This window comes from Eurytemora carolleeae, unplaced genomic scaffold (assembly GCF_000591075.1).
Source record: "Eurytemora carolleeae unplaced genomic scaffold, Eaff_2.0 scaffold182, whole genome shotgun sequence".
NCBI classification, from domain to species: Eukaryota; Metazoa; Arthropoda; class Copepoda; order Calanoida; family Temoridae; genus Eurytemora; species Eurytemora carolleeae.
Window position 1 is genome coordinate 229511 of NW_019396187.1, and position 14588 is coordinate 244098.

The 14588-nt window shown below is 31.5% G+C and overlaps 2 protein-coding genes and 1 long non-coding RNA gene across 3 annotated transcripts in view; 2 read left to right on the plus strand and 1 right to left on the minus strand.

Moving 5' to 3' along the window:
• The first annotated feature begins 4149 nt into the window (after positions 1-4149).
• LOC111697606 (cuticle protein 7) lies at positions 4150-5177 on the plus strand. The gene is made up of 2 exons (XM_023467666.1): positions 4150-4252; positions 4347-5177. Exons 1-2 carry the CDS (start codon positions 4241-4243, stop codon positions 5112-5114), a joined length of 780 nt encoding a protein of 259 aa, XP_023323434.1. The 5' UTR covers positions 4150-4240; the 3' UTR covers positions 5115-5177.
• Positions 5178-11174: 5997 nt separating this feature from the next.
• LOC111697611 (uncharacterized) lies at positions 11175-14504 on the minus strand. Its single transcript, XR_002764335.1, has 3 exons — positions 14398-14504; positions 11732-12028; positions 11175-11339 (listed from the first exon to the last, which is right to left on the minus strand). It is a non-coding gene; the product is annotated as an uncharacterized LOC111697611 (long non-coding RNA).
• Positions 12013-14588, plus strand: part of LOC111697605 (ras-like protein family member 11A) — a 20139-nt gene continuing 17563 nt past the window's right edge. The window contains exon 1 of the mRNA XM_023467665.1: positions 12013-12252. The gene's annotated coding sequence lies outside the window, so the exon portion shown is untranslated. The remainder of the gene's footprint in view (positions 12253-14588) is intronic.

Genomic DNA, 14588 nt, shown 5'->3' on the forward strand with positions numbered 1-14588 from the left:
ATAAATTCAAAGAATATCAGTTTTAAATTAAGATTGACAGCTATAAAGAAATTTAAATCCCTATTTCATTCAAGAGATTCATTTTTGTCGGCGGTATTCAGTTGGGATAAAATTAATAATATGAATGTGTTGCATAATATAAATATTATAAAGTAAGTATGAAAATATATTTGTATTATAAACCTTTTGTCATAGTGCACCCTTCATTTAAACAATGTTTTGAAATGAAAGACGACATTTCATTCGTCTTCAATTCACGATAAATTTGTTTGTGAATTCGATTATGCTGATTACAATCGAAATCTCAAAATATATTCTCCAAGTGTTTCTATCTGCCAGGTTAACACCATTTTCTTTTAAAATAAGAAAAAATTTACAATAATTTATATTCTCATAAATTGTGAATTTCCCAAAAGTGGCTTACTAATTGTGTCTTCAATTTTTTGTCTATCATCTTTGTTAAGAGAAGCACACAAACAGATGTATAATAGGTAGAATGAAATCCATCGGACTATTCAAAATAAACGGACTAGTATGCTTTTCAAATGGATTAACAATAAACAATGCGAGGACTACGAGTTTATATGGTTTTTGCACAGTTAAACTCTAATATAAGTAGACATCGGAAGAATTTTGAAAAAAAAATTTTTTTGCTGAATTTTACTGTGGTTTGCTGTTGTTGAGAATCTTTCAATATGAAGGATTTTATATAATAGAGCGTACATGGTACATAGCAAGAGTGCATGAAATGTCGTCTTGAAATTTATCTAAAAGTTTATGACAGCTGTTATGCTTTATCATTGTTCTGCGCATGAAGAAAACTGCTCAGATGGTCGCAGCTTTAAATATATATCCGAATATCCTTTTTGAGAGTATAATTTGAATATTAATTTTAAATAACTACTTTTTATTTTTTAAGGTAAATGAATAGCCCTGAAATATGCAGCACAGTTATTAATATATACTAGTTTTTCCGCGGCATTTGATCTTAAATAGGTTGAGAATACGACATTATAAAAACTCTTGTATGTATCCATATATCTAGGATTCACTGTACGTAAATTAGCGACAACTTTAAGAAGCTATTTGATAACATTGTTATTGCTATTTATTAATCTTAACAAAAAAGAAAGTTATAAAATTTTCATACCCGATAAAAAACAACACAGAAATTTATATATTGCTTAAGTAAATTACACATATCATTGTAAATCTGCGAGCAAAAATTTTTGACAGCTTGGGAAAATACAAGACTGCTTCAAATTCAAATTCAAGGCGACATTATATACATTCTTCCTATTTTTGGAAACGTATATTCTAGTTTTGTATTCTTTATTTATTTATCCAAAAAAAATTATCTTTTGTGTACAATGTGCATATCCCTGTATATAATATATATTGAATATCAGAAACCGATAAACTAAACACCTGAAGAAGGATTACATACAACAGTGAGTTCCAACATGAGAGGAACATATGGAATACTGTGCGTTTTTTTAATGTTTATAGTGTCTTCTGCTTCATTTTTTTGCAGTTGGCTCTCAATAGACGGTAATAAAAAACAAAAGTCTAGGAATAGCTAAAAGAAGGACACTACAATGAAACCCTTAATAACGAATACATCGAAAAAATTCATCTAATGTCGTATTCTTCCTTTTCTGATAATGGAATGTTGCAGATATTTAGCTTTTTAATTAAATGATTATATGGAACTCTTTAAAACTGTTCCCGCATATTCATGGCTATTTATTTATTATAGTATAAAACTCATTGAAAAATTGTCAAGACGACATTTGATAAATTCTTCCGATGTATTCGTTATTAAGGGTTTCACTGTAGGATTTGACAAACTCTTTATGATGAACTCCTAAATATACAAGGTGTATTTGAAAAAAGTATGTTTAGGCTTCTTATCCGACTAAAATTCGTTGTATCGTGTTAAAAAGTGCTTTTAGCAGGTACAACGGTCATAATAGTGGAGGGGGGGGGGTCGTTGATGAAAATGCAGTTTTAACCTTCAAAAGTAGGCCTAATATTTGAGAAAATATGCTCGGTCTCTTTTACAAAAATTTTCAAAGAAATTTGGTTAACATTTTTTTACATTTTATACAACAGAAATCGCGCAATTAAATGATAGAATTAAGAGTATTTTTAAAATAAATGACATAAAAGGATGTTTGAATATTTTTGAAAATCTTAGGAAAAGGGACCAAGTACATTTCGAGTACATTTTGAAGGTTAAAACGGAATTTTAGCGAAAAATGTTTTAACGACGGCCTGGCCACTTTAAGATCATTGTACCAGATAGAAGCTCTTTTTAATACAATTTAACGATGTTTTAGTATGCCAAAAAGCCTAAACACACTTTTTTCAGAGACACCTTGTATACTTTGCTCGTAACCAAGAAACATCAAAACGGCCTAACCGATCGGGCACCTAGCTTTTTTGTGGGAAAAAATGGCTTTTAAAACTTTTGATTTTTCAAAATCCACCAAAATAAATCGATAAAAGAGCAACGATTAAAAGTTAAAAGAATGGCGTGATGCGCCCTTGGAGCCTTGTATAAAAAAATTATTAAGTATTTGTTTAGTGAAAACGTATAAATATTTTGCGGGCAAATTCTAAAATACGCTTTTTTTATACATTCTTTTCTGATACCCAATCCATCTTCTTTCTATCAAAAGTTGTATCCGCCCGGCCATGTATTCAACCCACCTTCCCTTTCTATTTCTCCGATAAATATTCTTTTTTAGTGTTCTAGTGTTCTCTCAAATATAAAATTTTCGTTAACTATTTAACCAATCGAAGCAACCTGCACCGGTTAGACGGGTCCAGTCTTCCTGTTAGAGTGAGAAATCATTACACGAGTAAGCTAAAATGACTCCTTACGAGGCATTTCAGTTTTGGGACGTGGGAATACAATGTATCTGTTTGCACTACTAGGATTATATGTTGTTTTCATTTTGCTTGATATAATTTGACGTCAATCCGTAATATGCCTTTATAATAATTTATATGAATTTCTAATTTGAATTGGTTTATTATGTACTAGCTTGGGAACACAGCTTTGCCCGTGTACTAAACAATCTCTAATAAATCTCAATCCAATCAACTAAAAATATTTCTGTGGTTATACAAAGTTCCTTAATTAAAATTTGAGACAGATCGGTCAAGTGGGTTCATGAGTTGTAATCGGACACACACACAAACAAACAGACAGAGATTACTATTTTTTTGTTAAGACTATCGATGCATTAATTTTAAACAACAAGTAGTTCTTGAATAAAAGGAAATATTAAGATCCTTAATTTAAACATGCACAAAGCCAAACTTGTCTTTAACCACATTTTTGTATTTTGTTAGACCTTACATCAATATTCCTTGTTTATTGATTGTTTGATAAACAAATATAAATAATCTTTGCGTTTTTACACCCGGCCACAGTTCAATTCAAGGTTTCAAAGTCATCTGTTTATAGGTTTTGTTTAAAAATCAGATTTCTTGGTTAAATTTTAAAAACTTGTTTGAAAAAGTTGCCGCAGGGGTAGGCGTGTTCAGTCAGGAAAAAAGATCCTTTCTTCTACTAAAATCAAACTGCATTTTGGTCTGGTTATGGAGCAACGTGAAGAAAAGTGGGCGTTGGCCAGGGTACTGAGAATCTAAACAGTATTGTTTATATCTAAATATACGAGTACAATGTGTCCCAAATCATATTGGATTGTGTAGAAATATAAATTTGGATTTTATAAACATGTTAAATAATTTTAAATCTAAACCTCAAATAACTGTTATATGATATTGTATATTTGGTTAAAGAATAATAATATAAATTATTGCTTTATATAGAATATATCGGGTTTGTTTGAAGTTGGAACTAGGATGGTCTGGTTGGGGCGGGAATAGAATATATCAGGGTTGAACTAGGATGATCTGGATGGGGCGGGAATAGAATATATCGGGGTTGAACTAGGATGATCTGGTTGGGGTGGGAATATAATATATTGGGGTTGAACTAGGATGATCTGGTTAGGGCGGGAATATAATATATCGGGGTTGAACTAAGATGATCTGGTTGGGGCGGGTCTATAATATATCGGGTTTAAACTAGGATAGCCTGGTTAGGGCGGGACTTAAATATATCGGGTTTGAACTGTGATGGTCTAGTTGGGGCGGGGTTGGTATAAATACTAGAGCACTGAACCAAGCCAACTATACCGTTTAGCATCACAAAACGAGTAGCATGAAGAGATTTGTGAGTATTTTTTCTTAATTTTTAAAATGTGAAATTTATATCTTTGGCTTTGATTTCTTTTAAACTTTTTTCAAATTTTCTTAATATATTTCAGACAGTTATATCTGCCCTTGTATCCATAGCAGCAGCAGTTGATACAGTCACTCTCTTTAATTCTGGACTTCCCCTTGCTGCTTCCACTCCTTTAACCTATGCTGCTGCTCCTGCCTATGCCTATGCTGCTGCTCCTGCCTATGCCTATGCTGCTGCTCCTGCATACACCTATGCCGCTGCTCCAGTAGCTGCTCCAGTCTATGCCCCTAACTCTCAGTTCCATGCACAGGATGAGTTCGGAAACTTGAACTACGGATACAGCAACATCAACTCTGCCAAGCAGGAGATTGGAAACACCTACGGAGGAGTATCTGGATCCTACTCTTATGTTGACCCTAATGGGGAGCTCCAGCAAGTTAACTATGTTGCTGATGCTCTTGGTTTTCGTGTTGCTGACTCCAGACTTCCTGTAGCTCCAGTAGATACCGGAGTAGCTCCTGAGTTCAATCCCGAACCTCTGGTTGCTCCCGTAGACAACGGAGTAGCTCCTGCTCCCGTTGAGGATACTCCTGAAGTTGCCGAGGCTAGAGCTGCTCACCTGGCTGCTGTGGAAGCTGCCAAGGCTGGAGAGAGGAAGAGGCGTGCTGCTGACCCAGCTATCCTCGCTGGATCATCAGCAATCATCTCTGCTCCTACGCCATTCATCCATAATGCTCCAGTCATTCCTGCAACTTATGGATACAACCTCGGATACGGATACAACCTCGGATATGGATACAACCTTGGATATGGATATGGTCTGCCTTATGCTGCCAGAATTGTTGTTTAAATCCTTCATGATTTTGTGATGAACATAGTCGGTAAAATTTCTTGCAATAAAATATGAAATTCACTCCTTTCAATTCAAACCATTTCAGATATAGTGGCCGTAGACTGTATCAATACAATGAACACGTCATTTTATTTACAATTCGTTGATCCCTATACCAAGCATTTTTCAAACTACAGCTGGTATTGTCAACTTCTCTTTGTTTACATGTTTGGGTGTCTCTGCTGTTTGAAAGATTGGTAGAAACTCAGACTATACAATATATATAATATTTTGAGGGTAGAAATCAAAATAGAAATAGAAAGTCGTCTTCATTATATTGATATATACGACGACGAATGTATAATTTGCAGATGTAATGTCAATTGTTTTAGCACTTAAAATACATTGTACGTTGCATTTAATATTTTTTTTACCAATAACAATTCACAATGATATTCTTTAAATCAATCGTCTTTGTATTCCTTTGTATTTCGAAGGATTCCTGTACAATTGTACAACTTTAAATAAAACAATGGTACAGTTCTAAAATTGTGCAACTGTACAATTGTGCAACTGTTCAATTGTACAACTTTTCAGTTGTACAACTGTTCAATTTTACAACTGTACAAATGTTCAACTTTATAATTGTACAAATGTACAATTGTACAACTGTACAGTGGAGAAGAAAGATAACTAAAATGTCTCAACTTATGCTTTTGAATATATATAGTCCAATGAACATAAAACAAAGCAAAGTGCAGCGTACACATCTCCGTTTCATTTAATAATCTAATTTTCAAGATTCTGTTAAAACTTTTAGTTATGTATCAAAATCAAATTCACATACATGATACAGGGTGTCCCAAAAAACATGAGAATTCAGTGACGAATTCGATATAGTCTTTGTTATGAATTAGCCATAGAGAATAGAATATATATTAGAGGGGAGTTTAGAGAATCTCTCGGTATGCCTTTTTTTAACCAGTTTCAGCCTAAAAGGGAGTTCAAAGTGTACAAAATCATGTAAATGTTCACAAATTATATGCAGTAGAGTACATTAATACAGTATGTTCCATAGACTATTTATTTCAATTTCGAATTTTTTAAAGCTGTTAAATAAACTTTATAATGAATTAGGTGAATAAAAAACATCATTTGATCTATAATTATAACGGAAAATCATCGTTTGTAAAGTGAAAGGCATAAAGTCTATGTGAAATGATCATTGGTCAATTATGAAACCAGCTAATTTCATAATTTGGTTTTCTTTTAACATTAATTTTAGATTTTCTATAAAATGATATTCCAGGGCCCAAAAGGTTATATAGCATACATATGTGAAGTACACCTGCAGTATGGAAACAGTACAACAAAATGGCCGTTTTACACTTTTATCTAGTAAATTCCTCTCTAATATATATTCTATTCTCTTTGGAATTAGCATTGTAATACATAATTTCAAAAGATATAATATTATTATGTCTGCTAGAGATATTTTATAAAAAGGGTAAAAGACTGTAAAGATGTATCTATAATGTCTCCGCAAGATGAACAGTGAAGACGGACAAGTTTACTCTGTTTGCATAATGTAATTTTCTTGTTTTACTAAGTACACCGTATGTTGTCAAAACATAAACAAACAAAATGTTAACATACTAAATCAAAGAATTATTTAAAAAGACGATATTGAATTCGTCCCTCATTTCCCATGTTTATTGGGACACCCTGTAAAACAAACATGATCCTTTTCTACATTTATGGTTCCTGTGAAAACTTTCTTATCTTTAATCTCGCAAATTATGTTTGATATGGGTCTAGCTCGTCTAGCTTTATTAGAACTGTGACATCATTATTAAATATTAAACATTGATTGTCTAGGCCTCTGAAATTACGATAACATGTTTTTCATCAACATTAAGTATTTTTCCAAAAAAAAAAAAAATATTATCAAAATCAAGTATGTACTTTTCAAAAGTACATTCTCACAACTCGTGGTTCAGAGTAAACAGACAGTATTTTTCATATCTACTAAATCTATACCATATCTGCTGTATATGAAAACTATTTGAACATCGTCTTTGTTTTCTGGTAGTTGAGTTGCGGGTTTATTTTCCTTTAAAAATCATTCCCCTCCCCCCCCCCATCAGTTATGAATGTTTTTTAGGCTTTTATTCGCTGAATTAGTGAAAATAAGTTTCTGGGTAAAAATAACGAGGTACAGCTAAACCCTAAATAAGCTATACATCGAAAGAATTCATCAAATGTCTTATTCTTCACTTTCTGATAATGGAATGTTGCAGATATTTAGTTTCTTAATTAAATGATTATATGTAACTCTTTAAAACTCTTCCCGCATATTCATGGCTATTTATTATTTCCGCAAATACTGAAATTTACGTAATATAGTATAAAACTAATTGAAAAATTGTCAAGACGACATTTGATAAATTCTTCCGATGTATTCGTTATTAAGAATTTCACTGTAGAAAAAACTTGCATTTCCATGTCCAATTCCCCCTCCCCAAATATTCAAAAATCATATTAGATAATTAGGGTTATCCACAAAGAATGAGACTGTAAAGACGGCCCAAAACTATAAAAATATAACGATTTGAAGCTTGAGTTGTGGTTACTGCATTCAGTTGTGTATTTAGATTTTTTTCTAAGTGATAAAGCTAAAAAAATAAGCCAGTTTTGGCCTACAAGGAACCCTGAATACAATAAAACAGACTAAACAAATTCCGTACAAATGTCACTAAAGTCTCATCTGGACAATTTTGATTCTATTTCATTTCTTTTCAAAGTTGTAATTATTTTAAAAGTAAAAAATGCCCGACAACATTATCAAATTTTAAAGTTTCCTAACAATTTTTTTAATAATTTTTTTAAATGGTGTGACGAGACTTAATCACAACACAGTAGATTTCATTATAATTTTCACTTTCTGAATTCCACCCACTAAGTGTTTTCCAGAGTTCAGACAATTTTGAAAATTTTTCTGGTTTCATTGCATACGTTTTGAAGCGCACTGAATTTTAACTGTAATTATGCTCAATGGTGGGTATTTTAAATAGAATACGAAAATATGCTGCGTACCGCGTATATTTTAGAATACTAGATTGAATTTTCTACGAAAATATGCTGCGTACTGTATGTATTTTAAATAGAAAACTAAAATATATTTTCCAAGAAAATATGCTGCGTACTACATGGAAAAACCTTGTTGTATTTAACAACAGGGTAAAAAATGTACCAATTTTGAATCATGAAAACCCCAAGTCTACAATGACAGTATATGACAAAACAATTCTTATTTATTGATTGAAAATTTACCTTTTATTGCTCTCTTTCAATTGGTTCCTAGAAATCTGCTCTTGAATGTCGTCTTCCATACAATAATCACACAAGGAATAAATGTCGTCATCTACTCCTAAAATCAAGAAAAGCTTATAATTGAATATATTTTGAGAAGTTAAGAGAACGATCCTATTAAAAAGCACCAGCTAGCGAATCCAAGATAAAAATTCTAATTTGATCAAAGAAATCTTTTTGACTGATACATCAACTGTAGTGTAGCACACTGTCCACAAAGAATGAGTTACTTGAATGACGACCCAAGTAAGATTCGTTAAATACAGGGTGTCCCAAGAAACATGACAGTTGGTGAATAGTTCAAAATGTCTTCTTCCATAATTTGTTAAGTTGTTTGATACAAAAGAGAATAATAAAAAAATAGTATATGACAGTCATATCGTAGTAAAATTGATTTCAAGTAAAATATATTTGAGTAAAAAATTTGTTTAGCGAAATAAACTGCAAAAGTGATTTATTATCTTATACAGTATATGGAAGGAGACATTCAAAACCATTCACCAACTGTTATGTTTCGAGGGACACCATGTATGACCATCCTTTGCTAAATCTTCTGCTGACTGTAGAATAGTCTTACAATCTATATATAAATTTGGCTTGTCTGTTTGTTTGTTTGTCTGTCTGTCTGTCTGTTTGTATCCAATAAACATCAAAACGGCTGAACCGATCGGGCCGAAATTTTTTGTGGGACATCTAGGGACCCCAGGGAAGGTTTATGAATGATTGAAATTTTAAAAATTTGTGTTTTAGAGGTTTTTAATTTTGTAAAAAAATTTAAATCTTTGAAAATCCGCGAATTTTTTTTAAATCCGCAAAACTTCTTTCATCCTTGAAATTCTAGTAAAATATGAAATATTTGGCAACGAAACAATGTTCTTTCTATTGTTTGATTGAAAAAAATTCTTTATTAAATTTATAAATAAAACTTCCATACGTTTAGTTTCAAATTCAATAGACAATAATCGACAATAAATAAAAATAGTAAAATAAAAGATAAAAATAGCAAAATCAGGAAAATAGAAATTAAAAATAACGGTTCAAGGATAAGCAGTCATTTAACATTAAAATATATATTTTTAAACATATTTATGCATTGAAGAATTATGTTTTGCATACTCATAATCAAATAATCGGTTTGGCAAAAATGAATTCTAATTTCTAGTAAAGTGTCAGATAAGTCGTGTTTAACTTATATCTAAAATTGACAATTGATGGGAAAATGTTAATTTTATTGTTTTCTAAAATTGAATAAAAAAACATAAATAATATAAGACAATAAAATCCGTAAGATAATTCCGAAACACATGATAAGGGCAAAATCTCCCATTTTTAGCAATATTATAATTAACCGTTTTATTAACTTACCTAAGGTTGACAGACTGAATTGGACACGAGGCCTTATTTCTCTGAAAGAAGGAAAATATAAAAAAGATTTACGAGCATTTTATTGTTTAAAAGGATGGCAATGCCCGATGTACACATGTACCCTTGAAACCTTAATCTAACCAAAAGTCCCAAAACTTTAGAGACAAATTTTTAGAGAAAATATAATATAAAAGAACATCTTTGCAATATATTACTTAATATGGACATTTTTCTTGGATTAACAAATTTTGTAAAATATATTTTTAGACATAATAAAGTAAGAGAAGAACAGTGTGGTCCGACTTATACAATCTTAATAATATAAAGTCTAGCAGACGTAATTTTATTATAATTTATTCCAACAAAGACGTTTGTCACTCTATCCCAAATTTATTTTTTTTAACTGTAAATCATGAGACTGATGTCCCAATACACATGAAAAGCAATTGGAAACTGAAGACAAATTTAATGTTCTCTCAATTATTGGTCTGTTTTATATCATTAGTCACAATTTGGTAAGATGACAGATAACATTGATAAAGCATTGCAGCAAGAATAAAAACAGAAATTCAACCAAAGACGTTTGTTCTGCAGAAAGCTCTAAAATCTGATTTTTATCCAAGATGCTTATATTTTTCTTTCTTTCCTGAATTGAAGAGAGGAAAACTCGGCTGAAGCAGAAACATCACGATGTCGTAATTCTGATCTATAAAACAACGATTTTATCTGGAATAATTTTTAAAATTTTCATTTTGAAAATAATAGATGCAAGGTGTCTAAAAAACGCGCTTTTAGAAGTTGAAGCACTCCACATGGTTTAATTTTCAAATTTTTTGAAAATGGAAGATGAAAATAACAACTATTCTGTATTTAAACATATCAAAAGCCTTAAATGCTAGCGTACATTTTTTTGATCAACTCCTGAAATCAACAAAGCTTGGTATTCTTGCATTTTTTAAATCTCTGGAACATCTCAAATTGATTGATATCAAAAAGTTATGGTGGAAAAAAAATTAAAGAAGTAAGAACGGTTTGAATTTGACATTTGGCGTGAGCTCTACAATGTCTAAAAGATCATTTTTATACACCCTGCAGGTACATTGATAATTACAACTATGATTATATAAGTCGTGAGGAAGGGCTCTATTGAACTTTGTCTAAATATATATTTTACTTGAAGAGAAAACATGAACTGTCTTCTATATTACATGAGACGAACTGTCTGTAGAACTTAGAAACTAAGAATAATAATAAAAAAGATGATGATAATTAAAAAATACTACTAATAATAATAATAATAATGATAATAATAATAATAATAATAATAATAATAACCTGTCAACGTGAATAGTTTTAGCCCTGTTATACTGAATATCCCTGGTGGGTTCTGAAACCCGTTCTTGTGTTCTACTCCGTCTCGGAGCTAGAACACGAGGTTCTCTAGTTCTCTCGTAACTCTTAGTTCTAGATCTTCTCCTGTCCCCGTTCTCCCAACTCTCCCTTCTCCTGGATGGTTAAGACTAGAGGGAACATAATGCGATTTTTACACTTTTTTTATTTTCTCAGTTTTTTGGTATCCCAGTCAACGTTGATAGTAGGAATTTTTATGTAAACCAAAATTGCTAAAAAAATTTATTAATAACACTAAAATACTGTTTAAAAGTAATCTGCACAAAATATAGAAAATCATATCTCATTTTGTTAAAGAGTTAGTAAGAAAAACAAAAATGTTTTGAATGAATGCTAGAAAATATAGTCAAAGTTTTAAATATTAAAGGTTAATGACATCAGGTTGCAAAGATAAACGGATTATGAAATACGAGTTTGAGTTGAACTTTTCTCAAAAATAAAGAAAGGAAATGTACGGGTTGTTTATGTCGTAAGCTCCCCATCTGTACCTGCTAGCTGGCTTCTTATCCTCAAATATTGGTGTGAGGGTCCGAAATGTTTCGAAATTGTTTCGAGAATGAGTTTCAAAATCTCTAGCTGAGGATCGGGAAAGCCTAGTGTGTTTATTCTGATGATTAATGTTAAGGACGTTAGATTCAGGTTTCATTTTAACAAGAACACAAACTTAGCTCAATACTTATATATTACAGGTAAATAGATCACTTTCACTTATTCACGTTCACTTTCACTTTGATCATCACTTTGTTATACCTTGAACTGGGGTTTCGGAAATAAAGCAGTGAACCCTGGAACAAATCATAAAATCATTAATCAAGGTGTGAAGAAGGAACTACAGGAGTCTACAGTCTACACAAATTAAGAATTTGCTCCGTCTCTTCAAACCTTGTCTAGAAATTAAAGAAGACATGTACAGTGTACAGTGTATTGTACATATCTAAAAGTTGACAATTTGACAACTTCTTTTCCTGAAAACCCAAACCTTGAGAAAAATTTCCCTCGTGCCCAGTTGGTACGGCTTTAGTTGTAATAATCGTTTATTCTAGCTACAGGGTGTCCCACGATTACGAAACATGACAGTTAGTAAATAGTTCTGAATGTCTTCTTTCTATACTGTATTAAATATTAAAGACTTATTGCAGTTTATTTCGTGGAAAAATCTTTTATTTAAATCTATTTTATCCCTGAAGTTAACTTTACTATAATATGACCGCCATATAATATCTTTTATCGTTCTTTTTCGTCTCCAACAACTTACAAAATTTTGGAAGAAGACATTATACTATTTACCAACTGTCATGTTTCGTGGAACACCCTGTATAATATCATTTGTTTCATATTACGTAAATTGCACTTAATGGTAAAGAGAGGTAACACGGCAGAAAAACTAGGGGGTGAAAATTACATAGATTATTTATCATAAAAGATATTATGTAAAATACATCATATGTTCATTGAGTATATATATTATATATTATATATTTATAAAATTAGTAATCTCTGTTTGTCTGTCCGCTAAAAGCATGGAACCTTTAAATGAATTGTGAATCTCGTTAACGTAATTTTATGTGGCCCGCTATTAATTGAGCGACATGACTGATTCACATAGGTACCCTTAAAAGCAAGAGTATGAATTAGATATCCAATGTTGTTGTTTATTGAAACTATGGTTTCTCTGTAAAAGTGACTAGAGGTAAACCTAAAAATTTAACTGATATAGGGCGGGGCCGGGGTTTGTGTGTGTGTGATTTAACCCTATTCCCGCTGGGGGGGGGTCAATTTGACCCCCCCCTGTAGTTTTTTTTACATAACTCAAAAAGTATTGGTCTGAGGCTGTTGAAATTTTCTGACTTTTCTTACATACCCAAAGCCCTCCCTTTAGACCTAAAACCGGGCTTTAATACTAACTGCCTGAGTCCTTTATAATTTCAATTTCATTGTGGTCACATGGCGGACCATATGGTATAGGTAACTATAACAATGCAAAAACAAATAGAAAAATGCTTTTAAAATGTTACTTAATCTTTATAAAATATCTAAACGTTTACTGAAGATTAGGTTTATTGTGGGAATAAACAAAAAAAAATATGTATAGTTATTATTAGATGGTTATTAATCGAATAGATTAATACTACGACATCAAATTACCAAGAAATTAAGTTTGAATATACTTAATAGAATGATTCCTAAGTGAATTTCTGAGTAGAAATAACTGAAGGCGCATTAACATTCGTTTCTTGATTCCCTTTCTTTAAATCATTAAAAGAATTTTTTCTATTTTTAGTCCCCTTAGCTCAAGAAGAATTTTATAGCACCCCAAAGATAAAACATTATGTTTTTAGAAAGCATATATTCACCAATATCTGCATAGAACTATACGTATAAGCTTTATATGTTTTAAAAGAGAGCTAACTTCGAGTTTTGATAAAGTTTTTGACGTCAATATCTACATCGTAGAATAATTTCTCTACCGCGCAAAATCAAAGTATACTCGAGTATTGCACCTTTGTTCATGTTGATTTTATAGAACCAATTCTTGTTATTTTATTATGGATTTAAATTTTTACTGGGAATTCGTATAAATACTAAGTGTCTTTGATCTACTTGGCTTTATTTAGTCACATAAAGCTGACTGACCGCTCTAGAAATGACTATTTTTGGAGGGGCCATTTTGATAAAACTTGAATTCTCAAAAAGCACTATTTTTTATAAATTAAAAAATATTGTATAGCTTACCTACGGAGGTATTAAAAAATATTCAAAAATTTATGGATAATTACAGTTCAAGCAAGACCACACGGTTTCACTTTCTAATGACCCAACCAAATTATGAGAAAATTGAGACGGGTTTTTATTTTTTCAAAAATGTCAAATGATTTTTTACAGTGTACATTTTTAGTGCTCACTATTTTTGTGCATTTTTAATTTTTAATTTCTGTGCTATCAACTTAATGATAGAAAATTTAAACGATGTAATTTATGAATTTAAATCCTTTAATTTTTCCCGAAATTTGTTGTTTCTTCGCCCGGCCGGGTTAAATTAAATAGATGTATGGGCATGACCAGACAATGGTACCGTTGTGTATCGAAAACGATGAGTGGAAAATAACTTAAAAATTCGTCTAACAGTCCCTTTATTCATTATATAAATTTGCACCTGGAGACTCCGTGAGAATATTTGCTCCAAGGTATGTAGACACATGTATATACTATATACTCTAAACCATCTGGAGGGTTTACTTCAACTAAACATTTTCATTTCTTTTCAAACCATTATACTTACATCAGCTTGCACCAGAGAAACTATGATAACATAATAGCAGGGGTAGGGGACTTAAAGAGGGTGAT